This window comes from Anolis carolinensis, chromosome 6 (genome assembly GCF_035594765.1).
Source record: "Anolis carolinensis isolate JA03-04 chromosome 6, rAnoCar3.1.pri, whole genome shotgun sequence".
In the NCBI taxonomy this organism is placed as follows: Eukaryota; Metazoa; Chordata; class Lepidosauria; order Squamata; family Dactyloidae; genus Anolis; species Anolis carolinensis.
The window spans coordinates 111995140-112011956 of record NC_085846.1 but is presented as its reverse complement, the minus strand read 5'-3'; the positions used below and the strand labels follow the sequence as shown (position 1 = coordinate 112011956).

Here is a 16817-nt window from a genome sequence, read left to right as displayed (position 1 = left end):
TTCTTCTTCTTCTTCTTCTTCTTCTTCTTCTTCTTCTGCAGAGATCAGTGTTGATGTTTTCCTGACATATTGCCTTCCCCCTGCTCCCCTGGAAACCAGCACTTATGATTCAACACTCTCAGAGCCAAAGAGATCGGGGTGGAATACTTTAGTTTATGTAGTCTGGCTTTCAACCAGTTTTGCAGGCAAACTTTGCCAACCTGTTTAGATGAAAGCGAATACCTTATCACTGATATCATCAGAAAATAGCCATTTAAGTCTGAATCTTTTTACAGTCCACCCTCCACATTTGCAGGTTTGACTTTCGTGGATTTTATCATTCATGGATTTGATTAAATTGTTGTTTCTTGGAATCTCTAGATCTTCTGGTTCGGCTTCTCTTGAAGTTGGTTAGAGTCTTGCTGGAAGACCTAGAGACTCCTAGGACCTTCTCACATTGGAATAAAATCAGTTTATATCAGTATGCATCCCATATTTTTTAAGGACTGGATGCATACTGTACTGAGATGGGATGCATACTCTCCTCACCACATCTGATTATTACAGTTTTTATGATTTAGAAAATACTGTGTTTTGAGATAACACAGAAGGCTGGCTCCTCCCAATCCATTCAGATCACCCCCTACATCACTCTATGACCTTTTAAAAAGTATAGTTGCTGATGGGATGCATACAGATTTTCTTATCACACACAAAAATAGTTCTTCAGCAACGAAAGAATCCGTACTATTTAAAAAAATATGATTAGAATTCCATCTGCAAATAATCCATTTCTGCAACGCTTTGCAGACAGAATATTGATGGGATGGGACAAATGCCATGTGATGGAACCTGTTTGAAATCATTCTCAAACAGTCTTAGAAACAGAGTACAGTAGAGTCTCACTTATCCAACATTCTGGATTATCCAATGCAGTTTGCCTCCTGCCCCTATCCACAGCTGTTCCTCTAGGCAGCAAGGATTGAACTTTTTATGGATTTAATTTCCAACAAAGTTTTTACTGTAAGTTCATTTTATGCCATTCTATCTTTATTTGTAGTCAATTTGTTAGTAGCCAATGTTTTTTTGGACAGTGTTTTCAATATACTGTGATGTTTTAGTTCTAAATTCATAAATACGGTAACATTACCATCTTTTGAACTGCTTTTTCTGTCGATTTGTTGTAAAACGTATTATGGTGCTTAATTTGTAAAATTATGATGTAATTTGATGTTTAATAGGTTTTTCCTCAATCCCTCCTTATTATCCAACATTTTTGCTTATCCAACGTTCTGCCGGCCCGTTTATGTTGGATAAGTGATACTCTACTGTATTTCCTAATGTGATAAGGTTCCTAGAGAAAAAACCTCTGGTACAATTTTATTGCCAGTTTCCAAAAAAAGGTTCACCATACAATTGTGTGTTGGATATGGAGTTCCTAGAAAGGTGTTCTCTCAGGTTAAAAACATATTAATTTCTTTATTTGTGGTTTTCACTTTCACAGGGGTCCAATGCCCCTAGCCCATGAGAAGAATCTGCATAGGTAGAGAAGATTCTCCTCTGTTGAGAGTCCCCTTCCTTGTGCAGAGGACAATACGGAGAGTCCAACTAACACATCTCTCCACTCTACTCCTTGTGTGCCCATACTTTATATGGGAGGGAGCCAGGAGGTCCTGGTGGTGCAATGGGTTAAACCCTTGTGCTGGTAGGCCTGCTGACTTGAAGGTTGGGTTGCTGACTTGAAGGTTGCCAGTTCAAATTTAGGGAGAGCTCCCTCTGTCAGCTCCAGCTCCATGTGGGGACATGAGAGAAGCCTCCCACAAGGATGGTAAAACATCAAACATACGGGTGTCCCCTGGGCAAAGTCCTTGTAGATGGCCAATTCTCTCACACCAGATGCGACTTGCAGTGTCTCAAGTCGCTCCTGGCCGTGTTCCAGAAGCATTATCTCCTGATGTTTCGCCTGCATCTATGGCAGGCATCATCAGTCATTTGGACTACACAGAGAAGCCATTGAAATCCACAAGTATGTGGACAATTTCAACAAAAAGGAGGAAACCATGAAAATGAACAAAACTGGCTACCAATATTAATAAACTCTAAAACCAGGACAGTAAATAAAGAGCAAAACAGGGGAATTCCAGACAGGAAACAATCAGGGCTAGCTAACACCTCCCAACAAAGGATTCCCAGTTCTCTTTATCATTTCATTTATTTATTTATTTATTTCCATCATTTCTATGCTGCCCTTCTCACCCGAAGGGACTCCGGGCAGCTCACAATCTGGCAAATACAATGCCGGTATACAGTACAAAAATAAAACATAACAATTAAAACAATCAATTTAAAATAATCCAATAAATACATTTAAAACAGTACAATAAAATACTTAATCCATTCGTCCACATAACCCTTGCACGTAAACCTTAATCCGGACTGAGTTAAAGCCATCATAATTCATTTTATCTACCCTACCATTCTGCTTTTATATGGTGGTGTCTATTTAACTGCTGCATTGCTGTTTTAAATTATGGGAGGGAAAGAGCCAGAGTGAGTTTGTGATCACCCTTCTTTCTCTCCAGTGATTGTAATTCTTTAGACTGGTGATGGTAATAAAGCCCCCGACACAGACTGCAGATTACACGAAGGAAAGAAAGTCACGATAGCTACATCAAGATGTAATCCAAACACGTTCCATAGTTTGGACCCAGTGCTTGGAAGCGTGACTTTTTTTTGATGTAGTTTCTCAAACTCTCCCAGGTACTGTGGCCACCAGTGCATGGTAGACATGTTCCAAGTCCTAGCATCCTGCTGCCCTGTTAGTGCTTTCCAAGCTGTGCAGGACTCGATAAAAGCCATGCACGGAGACACCATGCTGCTCTGTGCAGATATTTGGCAACACCATTGTGAGGACTAGCCCAGCACGAGACAAGGGAGCTCCACGTGGCTCTTGTCCCAATTAGAGCCTGAATGTGCCACTGGCCTGAATGTCTCACAGCAGAGTTGGGCCACTTCCCCCTTCCTCTTGGCCGTCGGGGGCTTCTGGCAACTCTCTGACTTGCCTATTAGGTGGACTGCCTGCTTGCTCCTTTGGCAAGATGGTTCCTCCCTGGCAGCTGGCTCGCTTGCAACTCCAAGGCTCTCATCTTCTGTTCAAAGCAAATTCTTAATTATCCGGCTCAAAGCCTGCCCACCCCCCTAGTAAATAAAACAAGAAAGCACCCTGTCCAGGACAGCTGCTGACTTGGCCGGCCAACGGGAACCGAAACAGGACCGTCGAAAGGGAAGAGTGAAAGGCACCACAACCCAGGAGGGTCTAAGAAAGCCTTGGCCAAGGCGGGGGCGGTGGTCGGTGAGGAAAGGGAAGAAAGAAAAGTAATTGTACGGAAAAGGCATTTAGAAAGAAAATGAATGGAATGGTAAGGGAAAGGGCATTGCCACGACAACCAGACCATTTGCCTTGACTTTAAAAGATTGTCAATTCCTTTTTAAATACTTCTTGGCGGTGGTTCCAGCAACCACTTAAGCAAGGGTGCCCAAAGCTTCAACGCCCACCGTCTTCCAAAGGACAAAATGGGCTTTTAAAGCCTAGATGCCGCTTTCAAGGCGATGTTGTGGGAGGGTACATGCATACAAGGAAGAAAAAAAAAGCCCAAACCCCGCATGCTATTTTTAAAATTAAGTGCACTTGCTTGCAAACTTTACTGACTGGGCCTTTTCTTGGTACTTCAGTAGTTGATAGTTGCAGGAACATCCCAGATATAAGGAGCTACAGGAAGTAAAGTTTTCCTAGGACACTTGGCATTTTGAGTCTGGATGTCAGGAATCCTGGCGTGCAATTTCCATGTCCAAGGCATTCTGGAGCCAGGAGACTTAGGCCATGTATATACTGGCCAGTTAAAATTGGTCCAAAAGTGCATAAATGCTGCAGACTTAACTTAGGCCCTTTCTACACTGCTAGATAAAATCCAGATTATCTACCTTGAACTGGATTATATGGCAGTGTCAGCAGCCCCCAGTGGCGCAGTGAGTTAAACTCTTATGCTGGCAGGACTTGATGGTTGGGTTGCTGACCTGAAGGTCGCCGGTTTGAATCCAACTTGGGGAGAGTGCAGATGAGCTCCCTCTATCAGCTCCAGCTCCATGTGGGGACATGAGAGAAGCCCCCCACAGGATAGAAAACATCTGGGCGTTCCCTGGGCGACATCCTTGCAGATGGCCAATTCTCTTACACCAGAAGCAACTTGCAGGTTCTCAAGTCGCTCCTGACACGGAAAAAAATGGCAGTGTAGACTCATATAATCCAGTTTAAAGCAGATACTGTAATCTGTACTATCTGCTTGGATAATATGGATTATATGGCAGTGTAGATTCAGCCTTAGAGGCAGCCACATACACCATCATAAACCTGGAATGCCTTGGTTATATTGAACTGTCACCTTACCAATCATATTGTCATTATCACTTCCAAATGGCCCTCTCCTTTGTTCCCATCAAACCAGCTTGAGAGAAAATGACCTCTCTAGATGATCACAGACTTCTCACAGATTCATACAGAGATTGAAAGAGAAATGGTCCTTCAAATAATGTGGACCCAAGGCTTCATGACCAAGAAGAAGGAAGGAGATGCTTTTTGCCTTCCTGGTTATGTAGATACCTCTGCTGATGTCAGCATGGGACACCTGAGTGATAATGGTCATCTGGGAGTGATGATAGTGGGCACAATCTGTGCCATGACAGCCTTATCTTTGGGATGACCTGGCCTCCTGAGGATAAAGCTGGCATGGGAGGGCATGTTGCAGGCAGTAATGACTAAACAGCTTTAAATAAAACGCTCAAATGTGTGGAGCAGTGGTTCTCAACCTGTGGGTCCCCAGATGTTTTGGCCTTCAACTCCCAGAAATTCTAACAGCTGGTAAACCGGCTGGGATATCTAGGAGTTGTAGGCCAAAACACTTGGGGACCCACAGGTTGAGAACCACTGGTGTAGATCCAACTGTAGTCACTTCTGAGCACTTGTTGAGCATGGAGCTCATGGCTGAATCTTCCATGAAGGGACTTCCTTTCTCTGCATCTTCCATTAAGGGGTCTTCCTTCTTTACTTGACATCCATACCCAAATGCAAAGACTGGGTTGTCATGTAGTTCTTTTGAGCTACCTTACAAGGAATGATGTCAGGTGGTGAGTTGCTTGTGGGTGAACACTGAATCTTCTCCACCTCTGATTTAGAAGACTGCCAAACAAAACAGTTTGATTGATGTTCTTATAAATAGAGGTATAGTCTATACTTGAGGAAATATTATCTGGATGGCTTGCAGAACTCCAGTTAAACATGGCATTCTTGTATTGAGCTCTCTCTTTTTCATTGTAATTGTTTCTTCTACAAACCTCTGACTAGGAGCAGCTGCTGGGAACCTGCAGGAACTATATATTGTAATGATACCAAAAATGGGAATGGTTGACAAAGTCTGTGTTCACACCTCAAAATTATAGCAGTTTGATAGCACATTAATTGCCATGATTCAAAGTTAAGGAAGTCTGGATTTTGTAGCTTTGTGGGATATTTCATTTTCTCTAGTAATATTTCACAAAACTAGTGCACTGGTGCCATAAAAAGGATGGCACAGGATATCGTTTTGGCAGTTAAAGCAGTCTCAATCTGCTTTAATTCTGCAGTGTTGCTATGCAGAAAAGGAAGGGATATTCCGCATATTTTGCGCAGTGACGTTCCACTTTTGGCTGGAGGTCTGCATTTACTCTGAGACTCAAAATTAAGTAAGACTAATAGATTATTATACAATCTTTAGATCTGCATGGCCCATCCCACTTAAGAGTTGCCTGGATTAATTGGGCTATTATCAGGCAGTACACTTGTTAAGCTAAATGCTGGTTCTATCAGGAGATAATGGCAAGGTCTCATTAGATTCGCTACAATGGCAGTTGAAACCCACTGCGTTAATCAGGCCACATGAGGCGTTGTTGCTGACTTCAAATGTTCGGGTACCCTCCAGGCCAGTCTATCAAGCTTATGGCTAAATGCTGATATAATCTAACACTTTGCATTCATGTGGTGTTTCTTAAACTATACACTTGCAAGGATTTCTTTGTCTGACAGTCATGGACAGTCATCTGACAGGTACATTGGTGTGGATGACACCACTGTACCTGGTTTGCTTTCATTAGAAACTTTGGGAGAGCCACTAAAAGGTGGAGAACATAGAATCCCTACACTGATGTGTTCCCCAAAAGTCAGGTTAGGCCTTGTTGCAAATGCTTGGAACATTCACAGTCAAGACCTATGTACTTAGAACCAAGCCCTGTTGAATAGTGCTTAATCCTAGGTTATTGTGTAAAGATTTGGTCTTCTTTGTTCGAACCTTAACTTTGGCCTAAATGCTCTTGGAAACTAAGAAGGGTCGGTCCTGGATAGAACTTGGATAGAAGATCACCAACAAATACAAGGTGTCATAGGCTATGTTTCTGAAGAAGGAACATCCTTGGCTAAGAAGGTCCTTTGAAATTCAGTTGCCATAAATTGATAGATTTTTTTTTTCCGTGTCAGGAGCGACTTGAGAAACTGCAAGTTGCTTCAGATGTGAGAGAATTGGCCATCTGCAAGGATGTTGCCCAGTGAACGCCTAGATGTTTGATGTTTTACCATCCTTGTGGGAGGCTTCTTTCATGTCCCTGCATGGGGAGCTGGAGCTGACAGAGGGAGCTCATCTGCACTTTCCCCGGGTTGGTTTTGAACTGGCAACCTTCAGGTCAGCAACCCAACCTTCAAGTTAGCACTCTGGCTGGCACAAGGATTAAACCCATTGCGCCACCAAGGGCTCCAGTTGATAGATGATTTGATGTATGTACATACACAACCTTACCTTTCCATGGAAGTCACCTTAGATAGGGTTTGTACATTCCTGTTCAATAGATTGCTCGACATGAGGTCCTGTATGTTATAAGGGTGAGGTTGGAGTAGTGGGACTTTGGATGTTCAATTCATCGTGCTTATCAAGGCACTGAAGTCATTGGGTTGCCTTGAGCTCTTCCATCCCTCTCAGCTTGATGTATCTCACAAGCTTGCTGTCAGGATGAAAGTCGGGAATTCTGACTTACTCAACACAAAATCATACAGTTTTCATCCAATTTAAATCTTTCAAATATTTGTCTTTAAGAATACCGTTTGAAACGATGACTTTCTATCAGTCCTTCTTTGTTTAATTCAATATTTACCTTTGATGAGTTGGCAATTTTTCTTCTGCTGTTATTTCCTTTCTATAATATTTTTCTTGTATGGCATCTTTGGTCACAGTATCAGTTTGTGTCTATTCCACATTCTTAACATTTTATGAAATGGCTATTAAATTCAACTTTCTCTTTGTCTATGTTGTACCTTAGGTAACATGCCATCCAAACATCCTTGCATGTGCTTCCAGATCCAATGATCTCTTATTTGACAACACACCCCAAAATACAATTTCAAGTATAGAATCTCCAGTTCCCATCTCTGTTTTGCATCTTGTAAAACTTTAATAATAATAATAATAATAATAATAATAATAATAATAATAATAATAATAATTTTTATTTCTATTCTGCTCTATCTCCCCGAGGGGACTCAGGCTGGATTACAGAAGACACATACGGCAATTATTCAATGCCATTATACAATTAATAAGGACAGACAATACACACAAACAAAGACATTTCCCATCTTTCCATTTCCAGTATCTTGGAGGCTGTGCTCGACTCCGGCCATGGGGATGGTGGTGGTTCTGTCGCTCCATCTTCCATGCCGAGGAGCATGGTATCTGTTTATCTACTCTCATTTCTGCTTTTGACCTGGTAGGTGGGCAGGGAGCTGGGGCTGCTGACGGGTGCTCACCCCGACCCAGGCTCGAACTGCCGTCCTTTTGATCGGCAGGATTTTCTGCAGCTAGTGGTTTAGCTTGCTTTGCTAAGCCCGACCCTTATATAGTTGACTTGGTTTCTTTCTTTGCCATATGAATATCTCTCTGCTATTGTTTAAATAACACATCATTAGTAAAAATTTGTCTTGTCTGAAACAAACACATTTTTGGCAAAAAAAAATCACTTTTATCAAAATTCTTCCCAACAGTGTTAATGTAAGTCTTAATAGCATTTTACATTCTTAATATATGGTAGTTGTTCTTCAACAACAACAACAACAACAACAACAACAATTGAACTTCAAAGACTCTGGCAGAAACCAGTGCAGGTGGTCCCAGTGGTGATTGGCACATTGGGTGCCGTGTCAAAAGATCTCAGCCGGCATTTGGAAACAATAGACATTGACAAAATCATGATCTGCTAACTGCAAAAGGCCACCCTACTGGGATCTGCACGCATCATCCGAAAATACATCACACAGTCCTAGACACTTGGGAAGTGTTCAACTTGTGATTTTGTGAAACGAAATCCAGCATATCTATCTTGTTTGCTGTGTCATAAAATAATAATAATAATAATAATAATAATAATAATAATAATAATAATAATAATAATAAAACAGTTCTAGACATTTGGGAAGTGTCCGACATGTGGTCCAATACAACAGCCAGCAGAGTGTCTGCTGTGGACTCATCTTGTTGTGTTTCAAATAATAATAATAATAATAATAATAATAATAATAATAATAATAATAATAATAATATCCTCACTTTTCTCTCCACAAGGAGACGCAAAGCAGTTTCATAGCAATACCTCAATATTTCACCTATTTCTCAGTTTTTAAATCCGACTTCTCCATCCATTGTATTTGATCCTCTTCTCTTGTGTTTTTTGTTGACATCATCTCTTCTGCTTATTTATCTTAAATATAGCCAACTTTCTAAATTCTTTCAGTATCTCCAACAGTGCTGATATACTTTCCAGAGGATTTTATAACACCATCACTAAATCACCTGCAAATGCTCTTAACTCCTACCATTACATTTTTGATCCTTTATGCCCTTAATTCTTTCATTGTGTCTTATGGCCCTATTTCAGACTTCAGGGGCTAAAATAAAAAACGTTGTCTCCAGCAGTGTCTTGTGACCCTTGCTGGGAACAAGCCCAGGGACTCTGTGAACCGGGGATACTCTTTGGGGAACACGGTGAACTCAGAGCGAGCGGTAGCACTTCTACCTCTCTACCGGAATAAAGACATGGAAGGGAACTTGCAACGCTTAATAAATCAATGGCCTCCCTGCCAGCAAATGTCTGCCCTAACCTCAATAACTACGTACTGGGGATAGCAAAAGGTCTGACTGTCATGTTAGCTAAATTTCATAGGGTTCACATTCTTCTTCCAACACATTGGAGAAAAAGATTGTATTGTTAAGACAAAGGAAGATGAATGTGTGAGAACAGCTGTCTCTCTTTTCCTCGTGCAACCTTCCTTTGGATGTGTTGGACTACAAAGCCCAACAACCCCAAACCAGTATGGCTATCGTAGTTGGAGATTATAATGTATTATAGTCTAGTTAAGGGGTGTCAAGCTCATTTTCCTTGAGGGACACATCAGTCTAATGGTGGCCTTCAAAGGGCCATTGAATCCATGGATGGACAATTCATAGATAGAGGGCCAACTATATTTTTTTTACATTGTGGTTGGTGCTTTTTATTTTTCACCCAGTTTGAATCCCCAAATGTTCTTGAATGATAAATCCTATCACCTGTCATTATCCATCATGTGGATTAGGGATAATAGGAATTGCAGTCCAAACACACTTGAGATGCTGAGGGTGAGGAAAGGTTAAATGACACTTTAAAGTCTGATATCTACTAATCTTGTACCTAAATCCAAACCCCACTCTCCTGACAAAACAGAATAAACTACAGCCTTCCAGATGTTCCTGTATCACAACTCTCATCAGCTCTATCCATTATGTATGAAGAATACAGGAGCTGTAGTCCAGCATTTTGGGGGGCACATAAAATTACATGATGGGCCAGATTTGGCCTGTGGGCCTTGAGTTTGACCCATGTGGTCTAGAATGAGAGTCAATGGCTTGAATGGTGAACTTCTACTTTGGATATATGAGTTCAGTCCCCACTTGGAAACCTATTGGGTGACCTTTGCCAAACTGCAACCTCAGAGGAAGTCTAAAGCAAACCCCTCATTGATCAAATCTTCCCAAGAAACCCCCACGACAGTCTTAAAGTTGCCATATGGAAACAACATGAATTCACACAACAACAAAAGATTGCTTCCACAGTTGGAAAGCTGGCGCTTACAGGGAATGCACCATGCTTAGATGTAACTAATATGATGTGATTAATATAGCTTCGTTTTTTTTATTTGTGGAGGACAGTGGCATAAAAGCTACTTGCAAAATTCCTTGACAAAAAGAATAATTTGACATATGAAGACATGATTTGGAGACCCTTTTTTTGCACATATCCTCTGCCATCCCATTGTTTTTCAGGCAAAAGCAAAGTGTTCTTTCTCATTGATAACTTTTGCTGTCCTGGCCTCACTCTTGGCCACACATGCCCAGATTTTAATCTGTGAAATGCTGGAGGATATGATTATAGAGTGGTTGGTCAAGAATCATAAGTGAAGGTTATGAAATGCAAAAAGTGCTGCTTTTAACGTTTGGGTGCCAATATTGTTGAAATTAAACATATGCACAGGGGGAATCACTACCTGCACTAAATTGGTGTTAACTTTCAAGTCTTGATATTATATTAATGCTTTATAGTGTTCCAGTTAGCTGTGTTCCTTTAATATTGGAAGAAGGGAACCTAATTTTAATGGGTCTGTGTTTCTCCTGTTCCTAGTTAACAACTTGTAATATTGTGATTCTGCCCTGTTTCTATATCTGTAATATATGCTCAAGTCCTAAATGTTGTCCTGTTTGTTCTAATTGCATGGCTAGGTTTTCATCCTTCAAATCAGGCATGGGCAAACTTTGGTCCTCCAGGTGTTTTGGACTTCAATTCCCACAATTCCTAACAGCCTATCGGCTGTTAGGAATTGTGAGAGTTGAAGTCCAAAACACCTGGAGGACCAAAGTTTGCCCATACCTGATTTAAATGTATCTGGCCCAGTAATCAAACTTTGGTCCGGTTGACAGATTTCAAAATATTATGTGTGGTTTTCAGAAAATGGCTCCCCTTCCCACTACCTAGACAATGCATTTGTAGTAGTTCTTTTTATTAGGAAAGATTAAGTTACTACGTCCTATGCCACCATTGCTTGTCTCTTCCTCTCTGATGTCCGTTTTCCCTCAAGAGACAGAACGGCTCACTCATGCACTCTCTCCAGATTGGACCTTGGAAAAGTTACTTCAGATTGCATTTTTCAAAAACTTCCAGAACAACATGATTAACAGTGAAGCTGGTTGAACAATTCTGGAAATTACAGTCCCAAACCCCCTTCAATAAACAGGCTCTGCTCCAGGCAAAACTCTTCTAGAGCAACGTTGCCCAAACTTTTAGTCATTCAGTTGTTTTGGACTTCAGTTTCTAGAAACTTCAATCATCTTGGCCAATAATGAGGAATTCTGCAAGCTGAAAGATCAAAATTTGGGAAACACTGCTATAGAGGAAGGATTACAGCTAGGCTCTCTCATGGGGCTCACCTTTGTCCATTTTAATGTTTTCAAAAATACACAAAAATTACATTTGTGAATGGTAGAAACTTTTGTCCTGGGAGTCTACCATTTGGGCTGATTTCCCACTTCCCATGTTAAACAAGAACTGTTGACTTAGGAACTTCTAAAATCCAAAACTTTTTCAAAATGTTTTCAAAGCTTCAGAAAATTTAGGTATGTCAAAGCTCCCAAATCTTAATCCTTGGCCTAAATTAGTGGTTCTCAACCTGTGGGTCCCCAGGTGTTTTGACTACAACTCCCAGCAATCCCAGCCAGTTTACCAGCTGTTAGGATTTCTGGGAGTTGAAGGCCAAAACATCTGGGGAACCACAGGATGAGAACCACTGGCCTAAATCAAGTTGCTAGTTGCAAATAGAGTAGATTCCTTGAAACACCTATTAAATCGGAAGCAAATACTTAGGTAAATCCATCGAGCCAAAGGGTTAAGACTGGCGGTTAGATGTAGGCCATTCCGATTAATGCTAGAGCTTAACTTAAGAGTTGATTCCACCTCATTGAGTTTTACTATGCAGTTTAACCATTTTTTGCGCATCATTTCTTCCCTTGAAATCTCTAAATCAATCTGCATGCGTGATTAAAAATGCTGAGTAAAATAGCAAATGTAAATAGTGGAAAATTCATGCTAGAAGAATTTGCATAACACTCTCTTCCCCCTCATTGATTTTCAGCTTCATCACAGGAGCTACAAGGCTTATCTGTGAAACTTTCTCGTTTTCCCCTTTCCTTCACCCCTAGAATAATCTATAACATTCAGAGACAATGTGCTTAGCTATTGACAATCGATCTGTAGGTTTTGAGGATATCTCTTGTTTCACATGTTCCCAGATTGACCTATTGAATTAAAAGCAGGGCTTGAAGTCATAGGCAATCATTATGGCATAGCCTATTAATGAGTCCAGAGATAGATATGTTCTGGGGGATGTGCCATGAATGACACATTCACATATGTGCTCAAATTGTGTTCAAATTATCCTTGAAGGCATCTTCCTTGATGAGAAGATCTGCAATAGTGGAGGAATGATAACTGACACTGCCAGTCTTCCATAGCAAAGCATATCTGGAGCAGAATATTGAGAGTATTTCATGATGTTCATTGAGTTCACCAGGGAACATTAACTAAATAAGTCAATTAATATCTGGATTCGAGGCCACTTCAGAACCTGATCTTAAATGCTTTCTGTTCCCTCATGAAAGAAAAGTGAGCTATAAATGGAATAAAGAAATTACAAATGGTACATGCTGGCACCCAATAGAGCAGTGTCCAAGAAAATCGGCCATCAACACAACTTTGGGTCATGGTCATGATGGAGAACCTATTTGGAAAGCATTTCCTGAAGACAGGAGCTATTGAGTTAAATCAGCCAACAAAACTCCCATGCAATCTCCAGTGGTGTTTGTGTGTGTTCCATGATTTGTATTTCCAAATAACTGTGATTTAATTCAACAGGTTTATAGGAGGATTTACAAAACTAGGTAAAATTTCCATACTTTGGAATTTCAGGGTATGGAGAGATTTAAAAACAATTCCGCACATTCCAGGTAAGAGAAATCCCTGACTCTTGCATCTCTGCTCTCACTACAAGTGACTATATATATATTTTTTTCCTGTGCCCTGCCTTCCTCCCCCCGAACCCTTCTCTCTCTTGTTTTTTTCTCTCTTCTGCTGTCATTACTTTGCTGACGTTCTTGTCACGGTCTTCTTGTCTGTGACTTTCCCTTGTTTGCAGATACATAACTGAATTTGTGGACCTGGGCAATGTATCAGCCTTACGAACGTTCAGAGTTCTCCGGGCGCTGAAAACAATCTCAGTCGTTTCAGGTGAAAAGAACAATACCAGGTTAAACACTTGGGCCACTGCACTCAACATGGCTTCCACACCATTCCCCCTAGCAAAACGGCTGTCAGTAAGACGTGGCTTTAACTATGATCGGCACATAACGTGGGAATGGATGAGTGTAAGGAATGGAGACCTGTCAATAGAATACCTCTTCTTGTGTTTTCCCCAGACCCTCCCAGCATCCATTTTTAGGTGGACCTCCAAGGTGCCAATGTTTTCCCCAATTCCTTTTGCCAAGATCTCTCATCCTCATTTTCATACATTCTGGGAATTAATGTAAAATTTTAAGACAGATTTTAGATCTTTATAAATTTGGTAGAACCCAATTGAGATGTTTCTGAAAGCATTCACCAGTATGAGACTCGCTTGGGATAAATTGTGCCGTATAAAAAACAAAACAAAAGAAGATAATATACACAAATAAGTTTTTTTTTAGTTCAGACAGTAATAATAATAATGAACCCACTCAAGCAAATTTGTTCAAGCTAATCTGGCCAATCTGCAGGCTAAACTAAAACTAAGCACCATTTATGGCTGGAGTGAGAAGTAAAGCACTGGAAGGATTTAATGATGTCCGTCTTCATCATTATCATTCGACCTCAATTAATTTAAGATACAATGTGGATTTCTGTTAATGTGTTCAATCTGCTTGGAGGATATTCACCACAAGCTCCATCAGGACAAGTTTTCAACTTTCTTAGCAACTCCTTGGAGTTTGTAAAGAGAATATCCCAGCTGATCATGTCCTTTCCCCATCTTCTCCCATGTTCGTCGAAATTGGATGCATCTCCTGTTGTCTTTCTCGATGCTCAAGATACATAGTTGTGGATGCTATTCTCTCTCTCTTTCTCTTTTGTTTTATTCAAATTGACAAGGGAGCTTTCTCTGAAGGCAAATTGATGGGGAAAAATAAACATGCCCTTGGCGTATCTATGGACAGGTCCCATTCTGCCTTTGTGTTTAACATATTCGACCTGCATGGCAAGGTAGAGGAGCTGGCAAAACAACCCTGTGCATGGTAGTTCCTGTAGATGATTATCCTGAACAGATGTTGGCAATTACAGGTCAAAAAATAGTCTAAAGAGACCGCTTTAAAAATAAATAAAACAGGAGGAATAGGTGGGAGGGGGAAGAAAATCAACATCCATTTAGGAGCTGGGAAGAACTTTTCAGTCCATTAGACGGCAAATGTTAACACCATGAAGCTCACCATTGAAACAAAACACCTCAGCGACAGCACACATTATTTCTCCAGCAAGGTTGCATTTAAGGGACAAATGCTGTAGTTGCTGCGGTGGTAATTTTCAGAGAGTAATTGGTACATTACACTATGGCCATTGAAGTCATTGGCAAAACGTAATCATCTTTAATGGATGTGGATTTCCTCCTACAATATCTCCCCTCCTTATGAACCCTGGGCACGCACAGGAAGAAGGAAGGATATTCAGAAGAAACCTATATTTTGAATATAATAAGTAGTGTGCTTGGGGGGATATCTTTCCTCTGATGTATTTGTCTTCAAGCCAAGTGTGTCAAACTGCATTCATTCTACAGTATAGATCAGGTATGGGCAAACTTCGACTCTCCAGGTGTTTTGGACTACAACTCTCACAATTCCTAACAGCTGGTGGAAGAATTGTGGAAGTTGAAGTCCAAAACACCTGGAAGGCCAAAGTTTGCCCATGCCTGGTATAAATGCACACTTTCTCTGCTTAGAAAAGTGTACTTTTGACCTACATTTCCTCATAAGCATGTCCAATGGCAACATTTTCTTTCTGAATAGGGTTATTACAATCCAAAAAAGAAATTTCCCAATCTCTAGCAGCAGAACAGCTCATTTGGCTTCTCTCAGTTCTCAATATACTTCCCCTGGGAGAACGGGAATCCCCATATCCGCTCCATACTTTGCCTGAGGTGAAATTTAAATAATAATAATAATAATAATAATAATAATAATAATAATAATAATAATAATAATAATTTGCCCACTTCAAAAGGCCACCCTGCTGGGATCTGCGCACATCATCTGAAAATACATCACACAGTCCTAGACACTTGGGAAGTGTTCGACTTGTGATTTTGTGAAACGAAATCCAGCATGTCTATCTTGTTTGCTGTATCACACAACAACAACAACAACAACAACAACAACAACAACAACAACAACAACAACAACAACAACAGGCTGTTAGGAATGGTGGAAGTTGAAGTCCAAAACGTAATGAACATGTAAACATTTGCAACAGTTCCGTCTTTGAACCAGCGCAACTGTTACATGGTTTGAAAGTTTCCATTTGCACTGGATTTTGGGGAAGAATTAGGAGGAGACCATGACTTGCTAACATAGCTCAGGGCTGTGTTAGGTAGCTTTGGCCCAAGTTAACCCATTCCTTTTCTGTGCACCATTTAGCCATCATAGAACTGATTCCCTGGCACTTCATGCCAAGGGCTATGGAGAAGATGTATTGTAATTTCCTCTAAAATGTTAGGATACATCTTCAGATTCAGGTTCTCAGCTGTTCTGCATGGAATCCATCATGCCAAGTATTCCCTCAACGCTCTTTCCCATTTCAGTTTATAAAAGGAAAGACGCAGCACTTTGGTTGTGTCATCTAATTTGGTTTGTGTGTCACAGTTTGATCCTGTAATCCAAATAGTCCCAAAAAAGTAACTTTCCCAAGCACTTTCCCTCTGCTGCGCAATTTATTTCATCACCTGGCTAAGCCTGTCAGCCTGATAAAATGCCCTTTTCAGGAAGGAAGGAAGAAAGGATGAGGCATAGAGCCCCGTGGAAAAATATTCCGTTGGAAGTTTTGACAATGATAATTGCGTAAGAAGTTGTGCGCTCCCCTCAGGAAAATGGCTTTGTGCATGGGAAGGGCCTGGCATAATTTATCAGGGTGCTGAGCACCATGCTTCATGCGCTCAGAAAAGAGCATACGAGGCAAGAACCAAAATAAACGTCCTGTGTCCCCGTTGCCTTTGACTTGAATACTAAGCAGAAAGCCCTGCCTTACCTCAGGGCACTCACTTCAGCTTCCATCTTGTCTCCATTTTGAACCAAGCAAAGTCCAGGGCTGGTTTAGACGTAGCAGCATCCCAGGCAATGCCCAATTCCACAGTGTAGAGTCACCCGGGTGTTTTTTCCCTTCCCCATGAGGAAATAAACTTGAAATTAACCCTAGGGAATCTGAGCGGCATGTTTTAAATTTTTGGAGAAAACCATAAATCCTCAAAGTTGTGGGCCTCAAGGGTCATGTTTCATCCACTCTGGACTTGTGAATTACCCCAAAAATGAGGACAAAAGAGGACACATTTCTGCATAACATTTGCATGTGCCAATTTCTTTACCCAGAAACTGATTTAAGTTGTGTTTTCATCT

General features: G+C 40.9%; 1 protein-coding gene across 6 annotated transcripts in view; it reads left to right on the top strand.

Annotated features, from left to right (window-relative positions):
* Positions 1–16817, top strand: part of scn5a (sodium voltage-gated channel alpha subunit 5) — a 329714-nt gene that overhangs the window by 128828 nt on the left and 184069 nt on the right. For all 6 annotated transcript variants that reach the window (XM_062957813.1, XM_062957812.1, XM_062957809.1 and 3 more), the window contains exon 6: positions 13325–13416. In XM_062957813.1, the coding sequence (XP_062813883.1) occupies positions 13325–13416 (92 nt within the window). The remainder of the gene's footprint in view (positions 1–13324; positions 13417–16817) is intronic.